At 34.1% G+C, this 16,567-nt stretch overlaps 2 protein-coding genes across 2 annotated transcripts; one reads left to right on the top strand and one right to left on the bottom strand.

The window, feature by feature from the left end:
- Nucleotides 1–1,511: 1,511 nt before the first annotated feature.
- LOC140827685 (histone-lysine N-methyltransferase ASHH1-like) lies at nucleotides 1,512–5,739 on the top strand. The gene is made up of 7 exons (XM_073190464.1): nucleotides 1,512–1,660; nucleotides 1,855–1,939; nucleotides 2,021–2,114; nucleotides 2,243–2,441; nucleotides 3,369–3,403; nucleotides 4,191–4,662; nucleotides 5,215–5,739. The coding sequence occupies exons 4-7, from the start codon at nucleotides 2,283–2,285 to the stop codon at nucleotides 5,488–5,490; spliced, it is 942 nt and encodes a 313-aa protein (XP_073046565.1). The 5' UTR covers nucleotides 1,512–1,660; nucleotides 1,855–1,939; nucleotides 2,021–2,114; nucleotides 2,243–2,282; the 3' UTR covers nucleotides 5,491–5,739.
- Nucleotides 5,740–6,485: 746 nt separating this feature from the next.
- LOC140827684 (uncharacterized) lies at nucleotides 6,486–11,854 on the bottom strand. Its single transcript, XM_073190463.1, has 4 exons — nucleotides 10,274–11,854; nucleotides 9,612–9,914; nucleotides 8,412–8,503; nucleotides 6,486–7,469 (listed from the first exon to the last, which is right to left on the bottom strand). Exons 1-4 carry the CDS (start codon nucleotides 11,228–11,230, stop codon nucleotides 6,614–6,616), a joined length of 2,208 nt encoding a protein of 735 aa, XP_073046564.1. The 5' UTR covers nucleotides 11,231–11,854; the 3' UTR covers nucleotides 6,486–6,613.
- Nucleotides 11,855–16,567: the final 4,713 nt, after the last annotated feature.

Genomic DNA, 16,567 nt, shown 5'->3' with positions numbered 1-16,567 from the left:
GGTTCTTCCACTTTTGAATAATTCTGATTTTTCTTGCTTTAATCCTCATGCTCCTACTTGATTAACCTGGAGAAAGTAGGTGTGATTTTTCATTTTGTCAGTTTCTCTGTAATGTTTCTACCTTGGACAAAGTAGTTTTATATTCTTTTTATTAGTTTCCCTGTAATACCTCCATGTTATAACCTTTTTGGTTCTGAAAATGTAATTATATTCCTCGTTAATTAGATTCATTATTAGTTGTACAAAGCTTTAAAGCCTTTAGAGAGTATGATGCACTTTCAGAAGAGAAGTGTGGGTTCCATTTACAGGGACTCTTGAAACTTTTCTATTTAATACTTTTATCAAATATGTATGTCACCCTCAGGGCTTTTGTTCTTGACATGTACATTTAGATTTTGCACTAGATCATCTTTCTGTTAACACTTTTGGGATCTATAATTCATTTTTTTTGGTGATCCTCAAAAGAGTTGAATTGATAAGTGAAATGCATAAATGAATTCCTCTCTTATGTTCTATTTCTTCCTGAAACAAGGTATGCATATTTGTTGCTGGGCTCTCTGATTCAAGCTTGTTTGGGGAGCCTCAAATGAGTTTATTTATGAATGACATGCACAAATGCGCTCTCTTTTTGTTTACTACTGCCTGAAATGATATTGGATAAGATATGCATATTTTTCACATAAACAGAGTAAGTGGACAAATTTACTCCTCTCTTTTCTGTTCCATACTTTGACAAAATTTATGTTATGCAACAGCTTTTCACAATTGGGTCCTCTATATAATAGTCAACATAAAGAAAGGTTATGCTGAGACTCAAGTTTTTTGTTGTCTTCATTGGAAAGAACACAAATCTATATCAGTTAAAGAAACAATCAGATATCATAAAGATTCAATATGAAATACGATTGTTCAAAATTTGATTATGTTTGGTGAATTTTTCTTAGGACATTATCACTGCTATTTTTCGATATAGAAATGGGAAATAATTTTGTATGTGTTAGTTCGCCCATACAGCCACAACACCCACTTTTGCAAAGTATTGTTCACATTAGCTACTTTTAACATTAGAAAGCTTGTGTTTCTCTTCCTTTTTTACTATCTATACTGATTTGGTACATAAGCGATAAAAAATGTAAATTTCCTTATCGAGACAATAAAAGAGACGAATGATCTGTGACGCAATGTCATACATGTCACGAGTGAAAGAAGCTGTGGAGATAGTAAAGGAATAAAAATGTCAGCATGCACCACTGTGTTCTACAAACATCTGGAAATGAACTGCATGATGTTACTTTGGCCTCATAAAGTGCCACTTGTCTTATGATTAAAAAATGCATGTTCGGTTTCCTATTGTTTCATTTCATTAATTGAATCTGACATTAAAAAAAAAGGGGAAACGATTATTATTCAGAAGGATTATCTATCCTTGTTGTGAATGTTTGACACTAGTTTATATCCTATGGCAATTTGGAATTAGTAAAAGTCCTCTCTCTCATCAAGTGGTTTATCTTTGTTAACTAGGATGCAATGATTTATAGTATCTCACTGATTTTCGGTGTCCTCTTGATTGTAGAAATTTCAGAGACGTGAATATGCAAAGACAAGGTTGTTTAAAACTGAAGGGCGTGGATGGGGTCTTGTTGCTGATGAATGTATAAAGGTTATCCATTAAACAAATTTCATTTTTCTTTCTTATGAGGTCATATTATAAATTTTAACATCAGTTGTAAAATATCTTACCGTTGGTTCCAAAACTACTATACAAGTCCCATAGGCTTGATTAATCTTTGATGTTTGTTTGCTTATAGGTCTGAATTTTGTCCATGTAAACATTCTTTTTCCTTCTGTGATCAGGCTGGACAATTCATTATTGAGTATTGCGGGGAAGTAATATCGTCAGAGGAGGCAACGGAAAGGTCCCATACTTATGAAACCCAAGGCAAGCAGCAGTCTCTGTTATATTTCTGACAGTTTATCATTGTTTTGCATTTCTTATACATTCGTGCATTAATCCATGTAGGTCTGAAGGATGCATACATAATTTCTCTAAATGCAAATTATTTTATCGATGCCACTAATAAAGGAAGCATCGCGAGATTTATAAACCATTCATGGTAAGTCAAGCAGAATATTAAAAAAGATTGGATAAGATGTAGCAAAGCTGTTGGTCCATTAGTCTGTTGGTCTACTGGACTAATGTTTGATTTAAGAGCCACTCCTTATAATTTTCCTAATTTTGCAGCGAACCAAATTGTGAGACAAGAAAATGGACAGTGTTGGGGATGACTAGGGTTGGAATATTTGCAAAGAAAGATATATCTGTCGGAACTGAACTGGCATATGACTACAACTTTGAATGGTATGGAGGTGCCAATATCCGTTGCCTTTGTGGAGCAAGTAATTGTTCTCTATTTCTTGGTGCCAAGTCCCATGGTTTCCAGGTGCATAGATTCTTGAAGAAATCTTGTTAAGTTAGATGTTCAAAATATATAGCCATCCCTGCTGATATGATCTGGTTTATTCATGAAACCAAGGCGATACCCATCGATTGCTTTATGTATACAATGAAGTGAAGTTTCAGTTGCCTACTAGTGATGAATATGACAGTTATGCAAACACTAATCATCTCTACTTACGCCCTTACTGGATAATTGACAAAAAATATTTCACATGCCTTCCTGCCACTGTTGATGTTAATTCATGTTTCCGAAATTTGGAGACGGAAAATCTGTTCTTATTCGTTGGTGATTTAAGGTAAGAGCCTGTCAAAGATGAATACATGCAAAAATAGAAGATGAGATACAGAAATATTGTTATGGGCCCCAATTATTATCAGGCCTAGATATTTAACAAGATTAAGCCCCAAATCAGGAAGCCCATAGGTAGTTACAGTTCACGTGGAAGGGGAGGGAAGAAGAAGAATCAAAATAGAGGAGAGGTAAGGGGATAGTAGAGGAGAGGTAAGGGGATAGGCATTCAGTTATTCTTCAAGAGTTTTGTTACTAGCATTGCTAGGGTGAAGGGAGGTTTATCTACAAGAGATTTCTTCTCTGCAAAAGATATTTCAATATACATAGCTCATTTGATCTGTTAAAGTGCTAATACTATTCTTTGGTTGTAACAAATAGCTTATTCTAATTTTTTGTTTCTCTGTGGATGCTGTCCTTTTTTGTTTCTTAACTACGAGCATCTTTTTCCCGACTAGTAACATCAGTGTTTCGTGTTAAATTTATAATATTGTAAAAGAGAGATTTAAAATAAAAGACATATAAATCATGGGCACGTGACTAAATTATTTCTTAATGCCCAACTGATTTTTCATATTGATTGAGTCCTATAATAATATTATGTTCTTTGCTGTTTTGTAGGAGTACAACCATGTGTGGGAAGATGGGGATGACAGGTAACGTTTTATAAGTTTTTTAAGATTTGTGCTGTATTTTTACTTTGAGATTAAAATTGTTAGTAGTCGTGAAATTTCTTCCATGTGTACTTGCAGTTGCTCACCACAAAATCACCTTTAAAACAGGCAAAGGTCTAGAAACAAGTTCTTAATGGTCCAATAAGTTTAAACGAAGAATGAAAGTACATTAAGGAAGGTAAACACGTCAGAACTCTGATTCTGCGACAGTGAGAAAGCTTTCACCAGAGAGTAGCCATTAGAAGCTTGTAGACGAACACTGGATGAGATGACATAGTTAGATGCCAATTGGTGATAATATTTGTAACAGTTGTGATGTGTGGATAGTTCTTCTGATCTTTTCAGCAAAATATTAAATTTATTTGGTTTGGCCACGGATGTTGATTGATCTTATGCTAAAATGTTGGTAGAGAGAATTTTATAATCTATGCTTAAGGAAAAATGGAGACGGTGTCCCGGGAATGTGCCAAGAAATAGGTAAAAGAAAGGGGCGAAAATATGTCACTGCTAAAAGCTTTCAGAAATATGTGATGGTCCTCAGGGAGAGCTGCCTTTGACTTCCCGCATCTTTCTGGAGATTTTGATCTTTATTCTGTTGTCTGTTAATAATTGTCTTACATAATACAACCCTATGCATGGTTAATTTCCTAGACAACTTATGGGTCTCATATTCATTTATTTTAACTGAGCTTCAAACTTGAACTGATTATCTTTCTTGCATAATCTTGCATTTTTTAACACTGAGCAATATCTGACCTATGTATTTCAGATATATTGTGGAAAATATTCCTCTGTATGATTCTGCTGAGGACGACCCTTTTCCAAAGTCTGCTTGCTCTACAGTTCGTCTTACACAGGAGTCTCAAGCTGGTGGAAGAAATACTCTCTCTGTCTTAACGCGTGATGGTGAAGTATCTGAAATTAAATTGGAGGCAACTATTAGTTCAGTTCGCATGCCAGGTGAGGCAATGAATCCCGTGGAATCTGAGAAGAAAGATGAACCAGAATTATGCTTGGAAGATAGAAAACAAATCTTTTCACAAACCAATGCAATGATATCTCGGATCCGAAGTAACAGTGCCTGTCGAAATTATAAAATTGGACCAGCGCCTACCACTAAGAAAAAATCACAGCTTCCCAGGCAGAAAGCAAAAATGTCAGGCCGGAAATTTGCAAGTTGCAAACCTGTTGCTGAACTATTTGCATCAGAAGAATTCCGAGAGGAAATATCAAAATATGAGGTACATAAGGTTTCTCTATATTGTTTAGTTGGGAAAGTAATACTTGATCACTTTTTTTGGTGGTTCTTTGTTTACCTCTTTATTGTGACTTAGGAACTCGAGTTGACTACGAGTCCAATAGTTCCATAACTTTTATATACATTTTTCACCAAAAAAATAGGATATTTAATATCAAGGACATGCCTCCACACTCCTTAATCTTGTTTGCTTGCTAATTCACCTGATCGATCTATCATGTTGTGGAATGACAATTTGTGCTGTTTTTGGTGTGCATAATTTTATTAAGGTTTATTTTTTTATTTGGCTTTCATAACAACTGGAATGCAGTTTTTCTAGAATAGGTAATTCTCCTTGAAATTCCTACAAGCATGAATTTTGTGCACTTCCAACCGCATTAAATAAAATCAGATTGTGTAAATGTGAATTATTCTCCTATCCTAGTACCAGTACACCAATATGTTCCTTTGATCATTAGTGTAGTTAATGTCACTGATGCATTTCCTGGTAATTACTGCCCATTTTTACTTTTTAAGCTTGCTGATAATGTGGCAGGAACTTAAAAATAAAGCCACCTCTGAGCTGAATTTACTATATGATGAAATTCGCCCGGCAATAGAAGAACGTGAAAAGGACAGCCAAGACAGCGTACCTACCAGCTTAGCAGAGAAGTGGATACATGCTACCTGTTCTAAGTGGAAATCAGAGTTCGACTTTCACTTTAACATCGTCAAGAATGTCATTTGCGGTCCCAAGATGGCTAGTGGCAGTGAACTAAAGACTTCAGGAGAAGAAAATAGCCAGAATGAAATGAAGTATTTGACAAGCTGAAGTTACTTGGTTATGGAACAGTTAGAGAGGTGGATTCTTCCGTTGTACTTCATATTATTTTACTATTCATTGTGAGTTAGATATTCAAATTTTAGTGTTAAAACTTAGTTTAGACCATCAATCGTCTACCATTTGTTACCTTAACTCAAACCATTCAAATGTATGAAATTCACAGTTTTTTTTAAGCTGAATGTCACCTCAGTGGTGAAGCACTGAAACACAAATTGAATATGGTGATTACTTTGAATTGAGACGCAATATCCACGTATCACAAGGATCGGGACATAATTTGGATTGTTACGATATCAAAAGTTTCTGAATAAAATTTATTATAATGACTTTTATCCCAAAGTATCAACGTCGCATGGCATGACTCGAAGTTTACGCTTTAATTGTTCAAAAACTTAAAGTCATTTGGCATATGTTAGTATAAACTCTAATAAAGCGAGATATAAGTGATCTAGAAGCCCCCAATACTTTTGTACACAACTGCGGTTAACCTGACTGCCCAAAAGACACTACTGGTTGTATTGTGAAAACTGCTCTAATTATTCGGCATGTGTCAGATATCATTTGTCCATAGTCTTTTCTTAAATATTTTCCAAAATTGGTAATTGGATTGTGTGCCACAATTACATCCACTATTCGAGTGTGACTGCTTGCTTGTAAAAGCATTATACTCGATAAAGAACGCTTTAGCTGCTTATAATTACATTACAAGTTATTATTGCTACTATTTGCAACTTCATAAAATAACAAAAAAACCAAATAATGTATGTTCAATCAAAAAACTAATATATATCATATTGTTCAACTTACAGTTGGCTAAGTAAATTTTCATCTAGAGGAAATGTAAGCTTTAACTTCGTTATCAAACATAAGCAACACGTTGTATCAGCAAGTCGTTCCATTGCAGAAGATTCTTATAGAGGAAAGGTGTCAAAAAACACAGGCAAAATAAGCAAATCTTGGACTTTTCATCCAACGCCAGCCTCAATCAGAATTCTACTCGTCTATAAATCAACCCGTTATAAATTATATACACAAACATTAAAATGCGAGCTTTTTTAGCCACTTAAAATTAAAATATCCATATCTTTAATGGTGTCATAAGAAGTGATGATCATCTTGCCTTTGTTTCAATCGTTGGAGACGGTTGTGTGCAACCACCTAGGGCGGCAGCAGCAGATTCTACATGTGTGAGAAGATACTCGTAAATCTTCTTCCGTATTCTGTCAGTAGTCTCTGTGGAGACGTGTGGCGTATCCTCATCCTTGCCAGATCCAATCTCGTCCAACCAGTCATTCACACTCTTGAGCTGACTCAACATGCCGGCTATTTGACCATTGTCAGATAAAGATGAGGAATCAACATCAGAATCCAAGAATCTCTCAACAAAACTTAAGAACCAGTCTTGTGACTCCAGCTGCAGTACTTTAGACAACTCCACAGCCTCATCGAGGCTGTCTCCTTTGACCCACTCTAATGGAGGCAAGGTTTTTACATTCTGACCAACAGTTGGCCCGTCATTCACACGACGTGGATTTCCTATTGAAGAATTCTTAGAATTAGCAGTAGGGAGGGGTTTTGTCAAGGTTTTAGATGAAGTGTTTTTAATAGACTTCTCGAGTACTAAAACTGGCTGATTGCCGGAAAGTGACTTCAATCCTGGAGAAAGAGTCGAGGCAGCAAATGAGCTAGAGGTACCAGCTCTATGATATACCGTGAAGGGAGACAAATTGGTGCCCAATGCAGCATTGACCCACGAAGCAGCTAGGTTACGTCCCTCAGATGTGACCTTCCAAACTTCTTCTGATGATATTTCTTCACGACTATCAGAAGAATCGAGGGAAAAAGTTTTTGACAAGGACTCGGCAAGAATAAGAGATTTATTCAAGCTTGCATGCAGAGACAAGAACTGCTCCACCGCAGGCTGTGGATTATTTTCCTCTGCCGATGTACGTAACTCAGAATATGTGCTGCAAGTAAAAAAGATAAGGGAAAAAAACAGCATGAAACATAGAATCATTGTCGGGGAATTCTAATATGGAGTTGTGATGATCTATTGTTAAAACTAATCAATCATCTTTTAGGTCATGATATGTTGCATTCTTTTGCAGTTTGTTCATTCTAAAGGCATAAGTTTACCTTAACTATAATTTATTATGATGAAAATTCTCCATGTGAACACAAAGTCACAAACACGTATTCTAAATTATTAAATGAACCAGGAAATTACAGCATGGATATGGATTGCAAGGAAAGCGGGATAGACGAAGTCTTGATCTTTCCACAATGTGTTTTATTGACACCCTTTCACCTATTTAAATCGTATACGAAAAAATGGAATAGAAAGAACTTTCTACAGAGACACTGACCATGATTTAATTAATTAGAAATGAATGAGGCTTCACCTAATGCAAGCCAGGAAAATATGTGCAACCTGGGAAAAAAGCGATCGAGGCTAACTTAGCCAATTCCAGCCTCCAGTTAAGAACACCGGATAGGATAAACAAGGAAGAGCATATTGTTTTCATTGTGGATACAGAAATTTATTTTGTATCATTAGGCATAGAGTTTGACAAATCAGTTAGCAAACCCATAGACATGTTTAAGATCATAGATCTAAGTAGAATCAATGGTATAAAAACTAAAATCTACAAAGAAAGGTCATTACCTGACAATCTTCCGTATATCGGAATGACAACATCCACATTTCACTTAAATTTATAACTATCAAACTAAATGACAACAATGCCAGCAAACAGAACTATAAGCAATTCATGTCATTGGAGCCTTATAAATATAGAGATGTTCAGAAACATTCTCTAACAAATAATAGTAAAATGTAAGCCTACTTATATGCTTAGTTGAAGGAAACTAACAATCATTTCGAGTTCATTGTTGAAGAAATACTGTACCTTACACACCGGAGCAGGCTTTCTGCTACGGAAGCTTCTTGGATTGCTTCTATAGCAGCTGTCTGTGCTGCATCTCTGTGCTTCAAAACCTCCTAATAGTTTCCAGAATCAGAAATAGAAAAGCCATATATCAGTTTTGGAGGAAAATGGGCCAATAAGCTGAAAAATAGACACAAGACATGCTTATATATGACCATTGGACTTCACTCGTAAGTCGTAACTAATGAGCTCAAGCTAGGCCAACATGCAACTTATAACAAGCACTAATACCACCAATGCATAATACATATCACAATGAGCCCAAGCAATAAAGAAAAGATAGCCCATATAAAGTTGAATCATCGAAATGACTTAATTGACTTGATCACAAACTTGAACTCGAAAAAGATAATCAACTTGAATTCCTAGGATCACATCAATATTCTTAGTGCCTCATTTAACAATTGATTCAACGATTACAACTAAATGAATTAAGCATGATTACACCATGCAAACAAATTTTCTCCCGCATCTTATGCATAAGAGGCCACCCGCTTTTCAAGAAATCTCATATTTACTACACAACAACATATTAAATATCTTTCTTATATTACCATGAGTTGGTAACTAATCGTAGTTGTTCAAAATCAAATTTGAGGCTGTTCGATAAACTTATCTTGAACATCATGCAAACATTGTGACAAAATAAATCATAGGTGGAAGAGAAAAATTGAGAGGGAAGAACAACAAATAAAGCAAACGTTAGAAAGATACAGTGGGCAAAAAAAGGATTGGAGCATTTGGATTTTTTGGTTTTTGGTTATTTTAAATAAAATTTACATTAACTTAAATAATAAGATATAATGAACTATTTTTCTTAAACATCTAAATAAGATATAGAAACTTACTGGTCAACATCATTAGATCTTTTTAAAAAAATTGACAACCAGCGCAGGCATCTTATGAGTCCTCTTATAGATATATTAAATAACTTCCACACTAAGCCACACAAGCTCTTTGATGATAGCTTTACTAAATGTAGCCGAATGACTGCTTGATGAAATAATCGAAAAACAAAAAACATTGCACGACTATTTCAAATACATCATCTAGATCATACATTATGAACAGAAAATAACTGCAAGGCCTGTGAAGGAACTTGTAATAAGTATAGCTTCTCTTAACTGCCAACTAGATAAAACTGAAAAGGCCTATTTGTACCTTCCCAAGCTTTGCAAGAGAAGAAGGAAGTGACGTCCATGAAACACTTGCATGAGTTAATTTCCGGTTTCCGAAAGAAACCTTGACCAGATTTCCTGGCAATCCGTCTTTAGAAACCTCTCCAGATACTTTCTTTCCAACTGAAGATGCTCGTGCAGATGACCTGTTAATTTCAACTGGATTTCCATTTGCGAAACCTTTCGTTACAGATGTAATTAAGGTACTTTCTTCTTTGCTTGATTTTGAAGATAACTTGTTCTCATCTTTAGAAGGCAACACTTCGCCAGTTGATTTCCTTGGTGCCTAAATCGAGAAAAGGAAGTGAAAATGTTGGATTTCTACATAAAATGCCATATAATATATATCTACTGGTACCAAGGTAAAAAAAAAAAAAAACAAGTAGATTATTTACTTAAAAGTTTGAAAGGCATTTAGAATGGGATCAATCTGCAAAATTGATGCCTAAAGTGCAAGTTAATAATTTTTTCCAGATGATACAAAAAACATAACTGGCAATCCACTACTATGCTTAAGTAAAAAATGGTTAATGACAATTCACTACTCCGTGTGAAGATCATCCCTGCACCCGACCAGCTATACAGCTGATTACATTTTAAAAGTATAGAAAATACAAGCAAAAAATGACAGAAGGAAATACTTACAGAAGTATTTCGACCATCTGACTTCAAATCAAGCTTTTTGACCTTCAATCTTGGACTTTCCCTACTTCTGACATCCATATTCCCTTCCCAGCTCTTTCTCAAAGCCTTTGGCCCCAATTCAATTCCTTGAACAACATTCTTTATCAAACCCACACTGCCCACCTTCTTCGCGCTAGAAGTAATCCCGCCAGCAGGGCTTACCTTTTCTTTCACCCCCGCTTTAACAGTTGCCTTTTCCAACCTCTCCAGCCCCCTTATCTTTGATTGCTGCTTAACTGCATTTGCAAACTTCTCAAAAGAAGTTGGTAAGGAATAACAACTGGTTGGTGACGATGGTATAGACCTTGAATTCGAAGACTTTGATTTTCCGATTGATTCCCTCTTCACATCTAAAGTCAAAATCACCTTCGACTGAGACTTGGATCGAGTCAGTTTTGGTTTGGTGTTATCTGATTTATCATCTTTCAAGCTGTTATTCAACCTTGTGGCCGAAGATTTCACATCACCCAAAATTTTTGAAGGTGATTTGGTTTTATCTATACCTTTCAAACCCAAAGATGATTTAGCATTGTTGTTGAGGAATCCTAAAGAATGAGTAGCAACTATATCTTCCGGGGTTCCCACACAAGGATGTCGGCCAGGTACCGGCCTAACCCCGATCAAAATAGGTACAGGGGAGGCAGACTCAAGTCTCTCAACATGTATAAACTGACCCAATTGAATCTTATCGCTAAGAATTAGATCGTCATGTTTATCAGGCAAAGAAACGTAGGTGGCATGGGAAGAATCCGATACCTTCAGGTAAAAACCTTGATTTGGGAAGAGCTCACCGCCAGCTAGTGCAGGAACAATGCTCACCACTTGCAATAAAGAAGACCTATGCTCTCCTGCAATTTTCACATCTGTATTCATATGCTGCAGTAACTTTAACAGAACTCCAGGGACCAAAGTTGCCATTTTCTTTTCACAAATTAGTCTTCACACATCACTTAAAAGTACAACCCATGTGCAAAATCTCAAGATCTTTTACAGGGGACGCGCATTCTTGAACAAAATACTGAATCTGGTGAGAATGGACCCAAGCATCAAATACACTTAGGTCCCCTTAAAAAAATAGTAAAAAATTTATGAAGGGGAATAAAACAAACAGATCAGAAGGCGAAACAGGCGCCGGCCCTTCTTCTTGATTGAGCATAAATCACACAAACATATAATAACTCATAAAAGATGCCTCTTTTATACTTGTTACCAAAAGGGCATTCCTCAAACTTGACCAAAAACAACAATAACATGAAACAAGAATCGAAACTCTCAAGCTTTGGGCAAAGACCAATCTGAATAAGGAAGGCTGAGTTTAAGATGCGACAATGCTCGTGTTTCACAGTTGCTTTTACACAAAAACCAGATCGAAATACTTAATAAAAAAAATGACTGGAAAACAATTGATGGAACAGGTTGACAAGAACATAGAAGAAGGTACCCCAGCAGGAATTATTATTGCTCAACAAGAATCAAACTTGGATTGTGAAGCGAATAAATTCAATTGAATTTCTTTAGGAAAATGGTTGACGCTTACAGCTGAACAGATACAAAAGGTCCATAAGTGAAAAGTTAATATTTTATTCAGCCAATATGAAGCAATTTTCCTAATATTTGGTTTTATTTTTCATGTTTCGAGAAAATATTTCGAAAAATAATTAATGAGATAAAGATTTATTTTGTATTTTTTTATGTTTTAATAATATTATTTTATGTTTGATTTCATATATGTATTTTATTTAAATTTTAGAATAATATTATTTTATGTTTGATCTCATATATATATATATATATATATATATATATATATATATATATATATATATATATATATATATATATATATATATAAATATATGTGTGTGTGTGTGTGTGTATATGCCTGATAGCTATACTGACATATTTTAAAATTTTCAGATAAATTATTTCAATTAAAGCTTTTAATATCTATATTTTTAACTGATTTTTGACTCCAAAAATACAAAAAATAATTTTCATAATAACATTATTTAAAAAAATTATAGCATAAAATAAAATAAAATAAAAATTCAAACATTAAATATGAGGAAAAAAATAACTCTAAATCATTACATTATGGACAAAAACTTATTTTATATATAATTATATTTACATTTAAAAAAATTAATTTGTTAAACTAAATTTTTTTTTAAGAATGTTAAACTAAAATTTTGGATTGGTGACAAATTAGACCAATTGGGTGTTGTGACAACAGATGTCCCATGAATGAATTTAATGAAAGACTAACAAAGTAAAAAGCGGAGGTTTGGTCCGACATTACGAGGGGCTTTGTTTCCACAGAAACATGCATGGAACAGCTGATCATGTCCATGCATGTATATTATTCGATTTCGAGTCGAATTTATTCGATAAGATGCAATATTGTGATCAAAATATGATCATCTGGATAGTCAATTATGATACTTGAATCACTGGTTGTGTTTTTCCGGTTCCGGTTAGTTTTAGTCTGCTACCCGATTTTCTGGGTACTGTTTTTACTACCCAAACCCAATCCGACTCTGGTAACTGTTGGGTACTCGTTCTGATATTCACTTTTTTTTTTTAAAAAAAAAAGAAACTTACGCTTTCTCATTTTGTGGCTAAAAAAAAAAACTTACGATTATCGAAATAATCATATTTAATTTCAACATCAAATTAAACAAGGAAAATCAATAATTGAAACTATTTAAATTAAGTAGTAATAATTAACAAATATGTAAATCGAGAAAAAAGTATGTAAGTCGATGTCACTTCTGAATTTTTTCTATTTCAAGTCTTTCACAAAGTTTATATTGATAACTTCAAATGTAATATAAATATCAACTTTTTAGCTCAAATTTATCTCGAAAGCATAAAAATTCATCATACAACAAAATAACACAAAATTATATCAATTAAACATGTCGGAAGCAAGAACAATGAGAAATTTGATATATATATATACACCCTCATTCCCTCAAATTTTAAAAATGTCTTGAAACAATATAGATTATGTTAAGATTGGAACTTGGACATAACTCAACCCCAAAAGCTAGCTCTAGGGGGGAGGATTGTCCAAACCAATATATGCCACTCAAAGGTTATTTATGCAACCGATGTGAGACAATCAACAGATTATTCTAAGAGTAAAAAAAAGTAATATGATTATGAAAAACGATATCTAAACTTTTTAATATAATAATCATCATCTTGTGAATCTTGGGACTTTTACACTATTATTAATTTTGAATTTTAAAAATTACTAGCTCTAATATAATTTTACCTCAAAAATTTAGGGGAAAAAAAATATTTTATATCAAAACAGATATTGCAAGTGGGAGATAGGCATTTAAACAAGGGATTGGTCCATAAATACGAGGAGAAATATTTTTTGTATAATATTAATTGTTAATACATGTGGGATGTGATAAAGTTACACCAATTGCATGTGACATCATTGAACTATTCATTGACTAATAATTGGGAATTAAATAAGTCCACCAAATCAATTATATTGTGTATTTTGTGTGTGTGTGTGTGTGTGTGTGTGTGAATTTATTTGGTACATGAGATGAGCCACCCTACTTGAATCTAGCCAACCACTACCCGATTCCTTTTTTCTGATTTTAATATGATTTTGAAAGTATTTTTTTGAGACGATCTCATGGATTTTAATTCTCGAGACGAATCAAATTTGTTCATATTTATAATAAAAAATAATACTTTTAAATTGACTACTCAAATAGATTACATGCCTCACAGATTGGTCCGTGAGACCGTTTCACATGATTTTTGAAAAATATTTTTATTCTAAACACTACTTAGAAGTGAAGATTTATAGTTTTCATTATGTTTGTTTATCTCTTTGTTATTTTAATAATTTATTTTATCAAAATTAGATTTTATTCAAGTGTATTTAAATTTTGATAATTTTTGTTTTTTTGTGTGGAAGTGTTGATGTAACGTGCCACACGTATGTATCATATAGAAATCACTTCAGCGTCATTACCGGTACCACGACATTAAAAAAACAAAAATTGTAAAAAAAAAAAACATATTAAAACTGAAATTTGATAATACAGATAATCAAATTATAAATAGAAAATATACATGACTAAAATGACAATAATCTCATTTATTAATCAAAATGTAAATCATGTATGTTTATATTTTTAAAATGAGATGGTTTTTGCATTGTATTTTTCTTATATACGAGAATCTGCAAGGCTATTTATTTTTCCATATCATTAGTTATTTTGATTTAAATAAATAAAAAAATATTGAATACAAAATAATAAATGTACTAAAATGTAAAAATAAGTCGAAATTATTATTTAGTTTATACATTTTAATAAATATTTATAATAAAAATAAAAATAAAAATAAAACTTTTTTTCCTGCAACTATGGATCACCATTTTTATATGGACAGAGAGATGTGAAGAACCTGTTGGCGGGGGTTGAATCCATGTGCTTTAAGATAGCCTTGTCGGTTAAAATATTTGTTCTTCTTTTCCCAAAAAAATCCTCATTTATTGATTTTTTTAAGGGTGACTTATGTTTCAGTACCCGAATCTTCAAAAGTTTGTTTCCACTACCTAGTTTCCAAAATTACGCTTCAACTTTAAATTTAATTAATTGATTTTTTCTTTTAGATAATGGCCCATCATGCTTCCGTAAAATAAATTAAATTTTATACCTTTTTGACCAGAGTACCGCCGGGTTATATCCACCGTATTTTACGAACTGCTCCTCACAGTCCAACCACACGATCGCAACCGATGGTTACAGACGCAGATTCCTTCAGCAGCACTTGGCACAACTCTAATTCGTTTCCTACCTTAGAGTGTACAGTATAAAATAAAATTTTGAAAATAATACATGAGAGGGGCTGAGAGCAAAGATCTCTTATATTCAAACACAGATTATTTATTAATACATAGTAACCTCCTGTAGAGGAGGAGAAACTTGTTTAGCTACTAATAGTAGCTGAACTTACAACACTCATAAACTTGAAAGAAAATATTACAAATGGTTTGGAAGAAAAATGAAGAGGTTGATCGATGCCTTCATCTTCCTTTTGCCCTTTATTTATAGAAGGCTCCTTCGGATTTGAAATTCGGACTTCAAATCTTCATTAGCCTTTACAGCTTGCTTAGGAACCATATAGTGGTTGAGTGGTCCCTTCTTGACTTGTCTTTTCTAGATTATTAATCTAGAAATTAACTCCTCATCCTCTTTTATTTTCCTGAGAAACCAGTGACGATGAGTTTCTAGGATATCTGTAGTAATTTCGTCTCCTTTTTCCTGGAAACAATTAACTAGCCATTTAAGGGCCTCCGCCTCTTTCCTCCTGTAACTGATTCTTCTTTTCAATACTTTCAGATATATTCGGTACATCTTTAAGTTTTGATCTTGGCGTGTCTAACTGGTTCTATTATGTCATTATTTATAGATAAAATTTCGGGACCAGTTATCTTGCTTTTCTTCATTGGATTCTCTTTTGGTTTATGGTATCCAATGTCATCTTGTCTTTTTCCACTTATTAGTGGTTAACGAGTCACCTACCACCTATTATTAGTGGTCCTGTTTTGACATCCCACTCACATGATTATTCACATGGTGGTCCTTCTTTTTGTTAGTGGACTAGTCACAGGTCCACTATCAACTTTGTCGAGGAATCTTTGGCTTTCGATTTCCTCGAGGAAAACGTGAATGTGGTCCATCCCCACTTGTACTGGTATCGGTAAAGTATTTCCGATCAGATCTCGGCTTGAATCCTTTACCGAATTCCGGTTCCTTCTGGTTTTGGCATTCTGGACAGATGTTTTCAGACCATCTTCCTACATGTGCCATATTACAGAATTTCCGACGAGTTTCTTTACTTGCCGGCAGCTTGCTATTCCACAAAAGATTTATCTTTTTCTCGAATAAATCTTCTGCAAAACTTGTTGTTTTTCCTGTCATGGTATTTAACAGGAATGATCCGTTCACTGAATGATTATAGAATTTGAACGGAAACTTGACTTTGTCAATCTCAGTTAGACAGACCCATAGACCCCAAGCTCTTCTGGTAGAAATGTCATCTTCAGTGATTGAAGCAACCAGGGGTGTTTCTTCTGTTGGAGGATCCTTGATAAATTTTTGGACATTTGTATCCGGCCTCCTTAGCTTGATGAAATGAAAGGCTTCGTGAGAACCTTTCCCTGCTGGTTCTGGTGCTGCACTAAAGAAGTATAGCTCCAAAACATCTCCTCTG

This window comes from Primulina eburnea, chromosome 3, assembly GCF_022965805.1.
Source record: "Primulina eburnea isolate SZY01 chromosome 3, ASM2296580v1, whole genome shotgun sequence".
NCBI lineage: Eukaryota > Viridiplantae > Streptophyta > Magnoliopsida > Lamiales > Gesneriaceae > Primulina > Primulina eburnea.
Note: the sequence above shows the minus strand (reverse complement) of the source record. Positions and strands in the feature narration are given on the sequence as shown.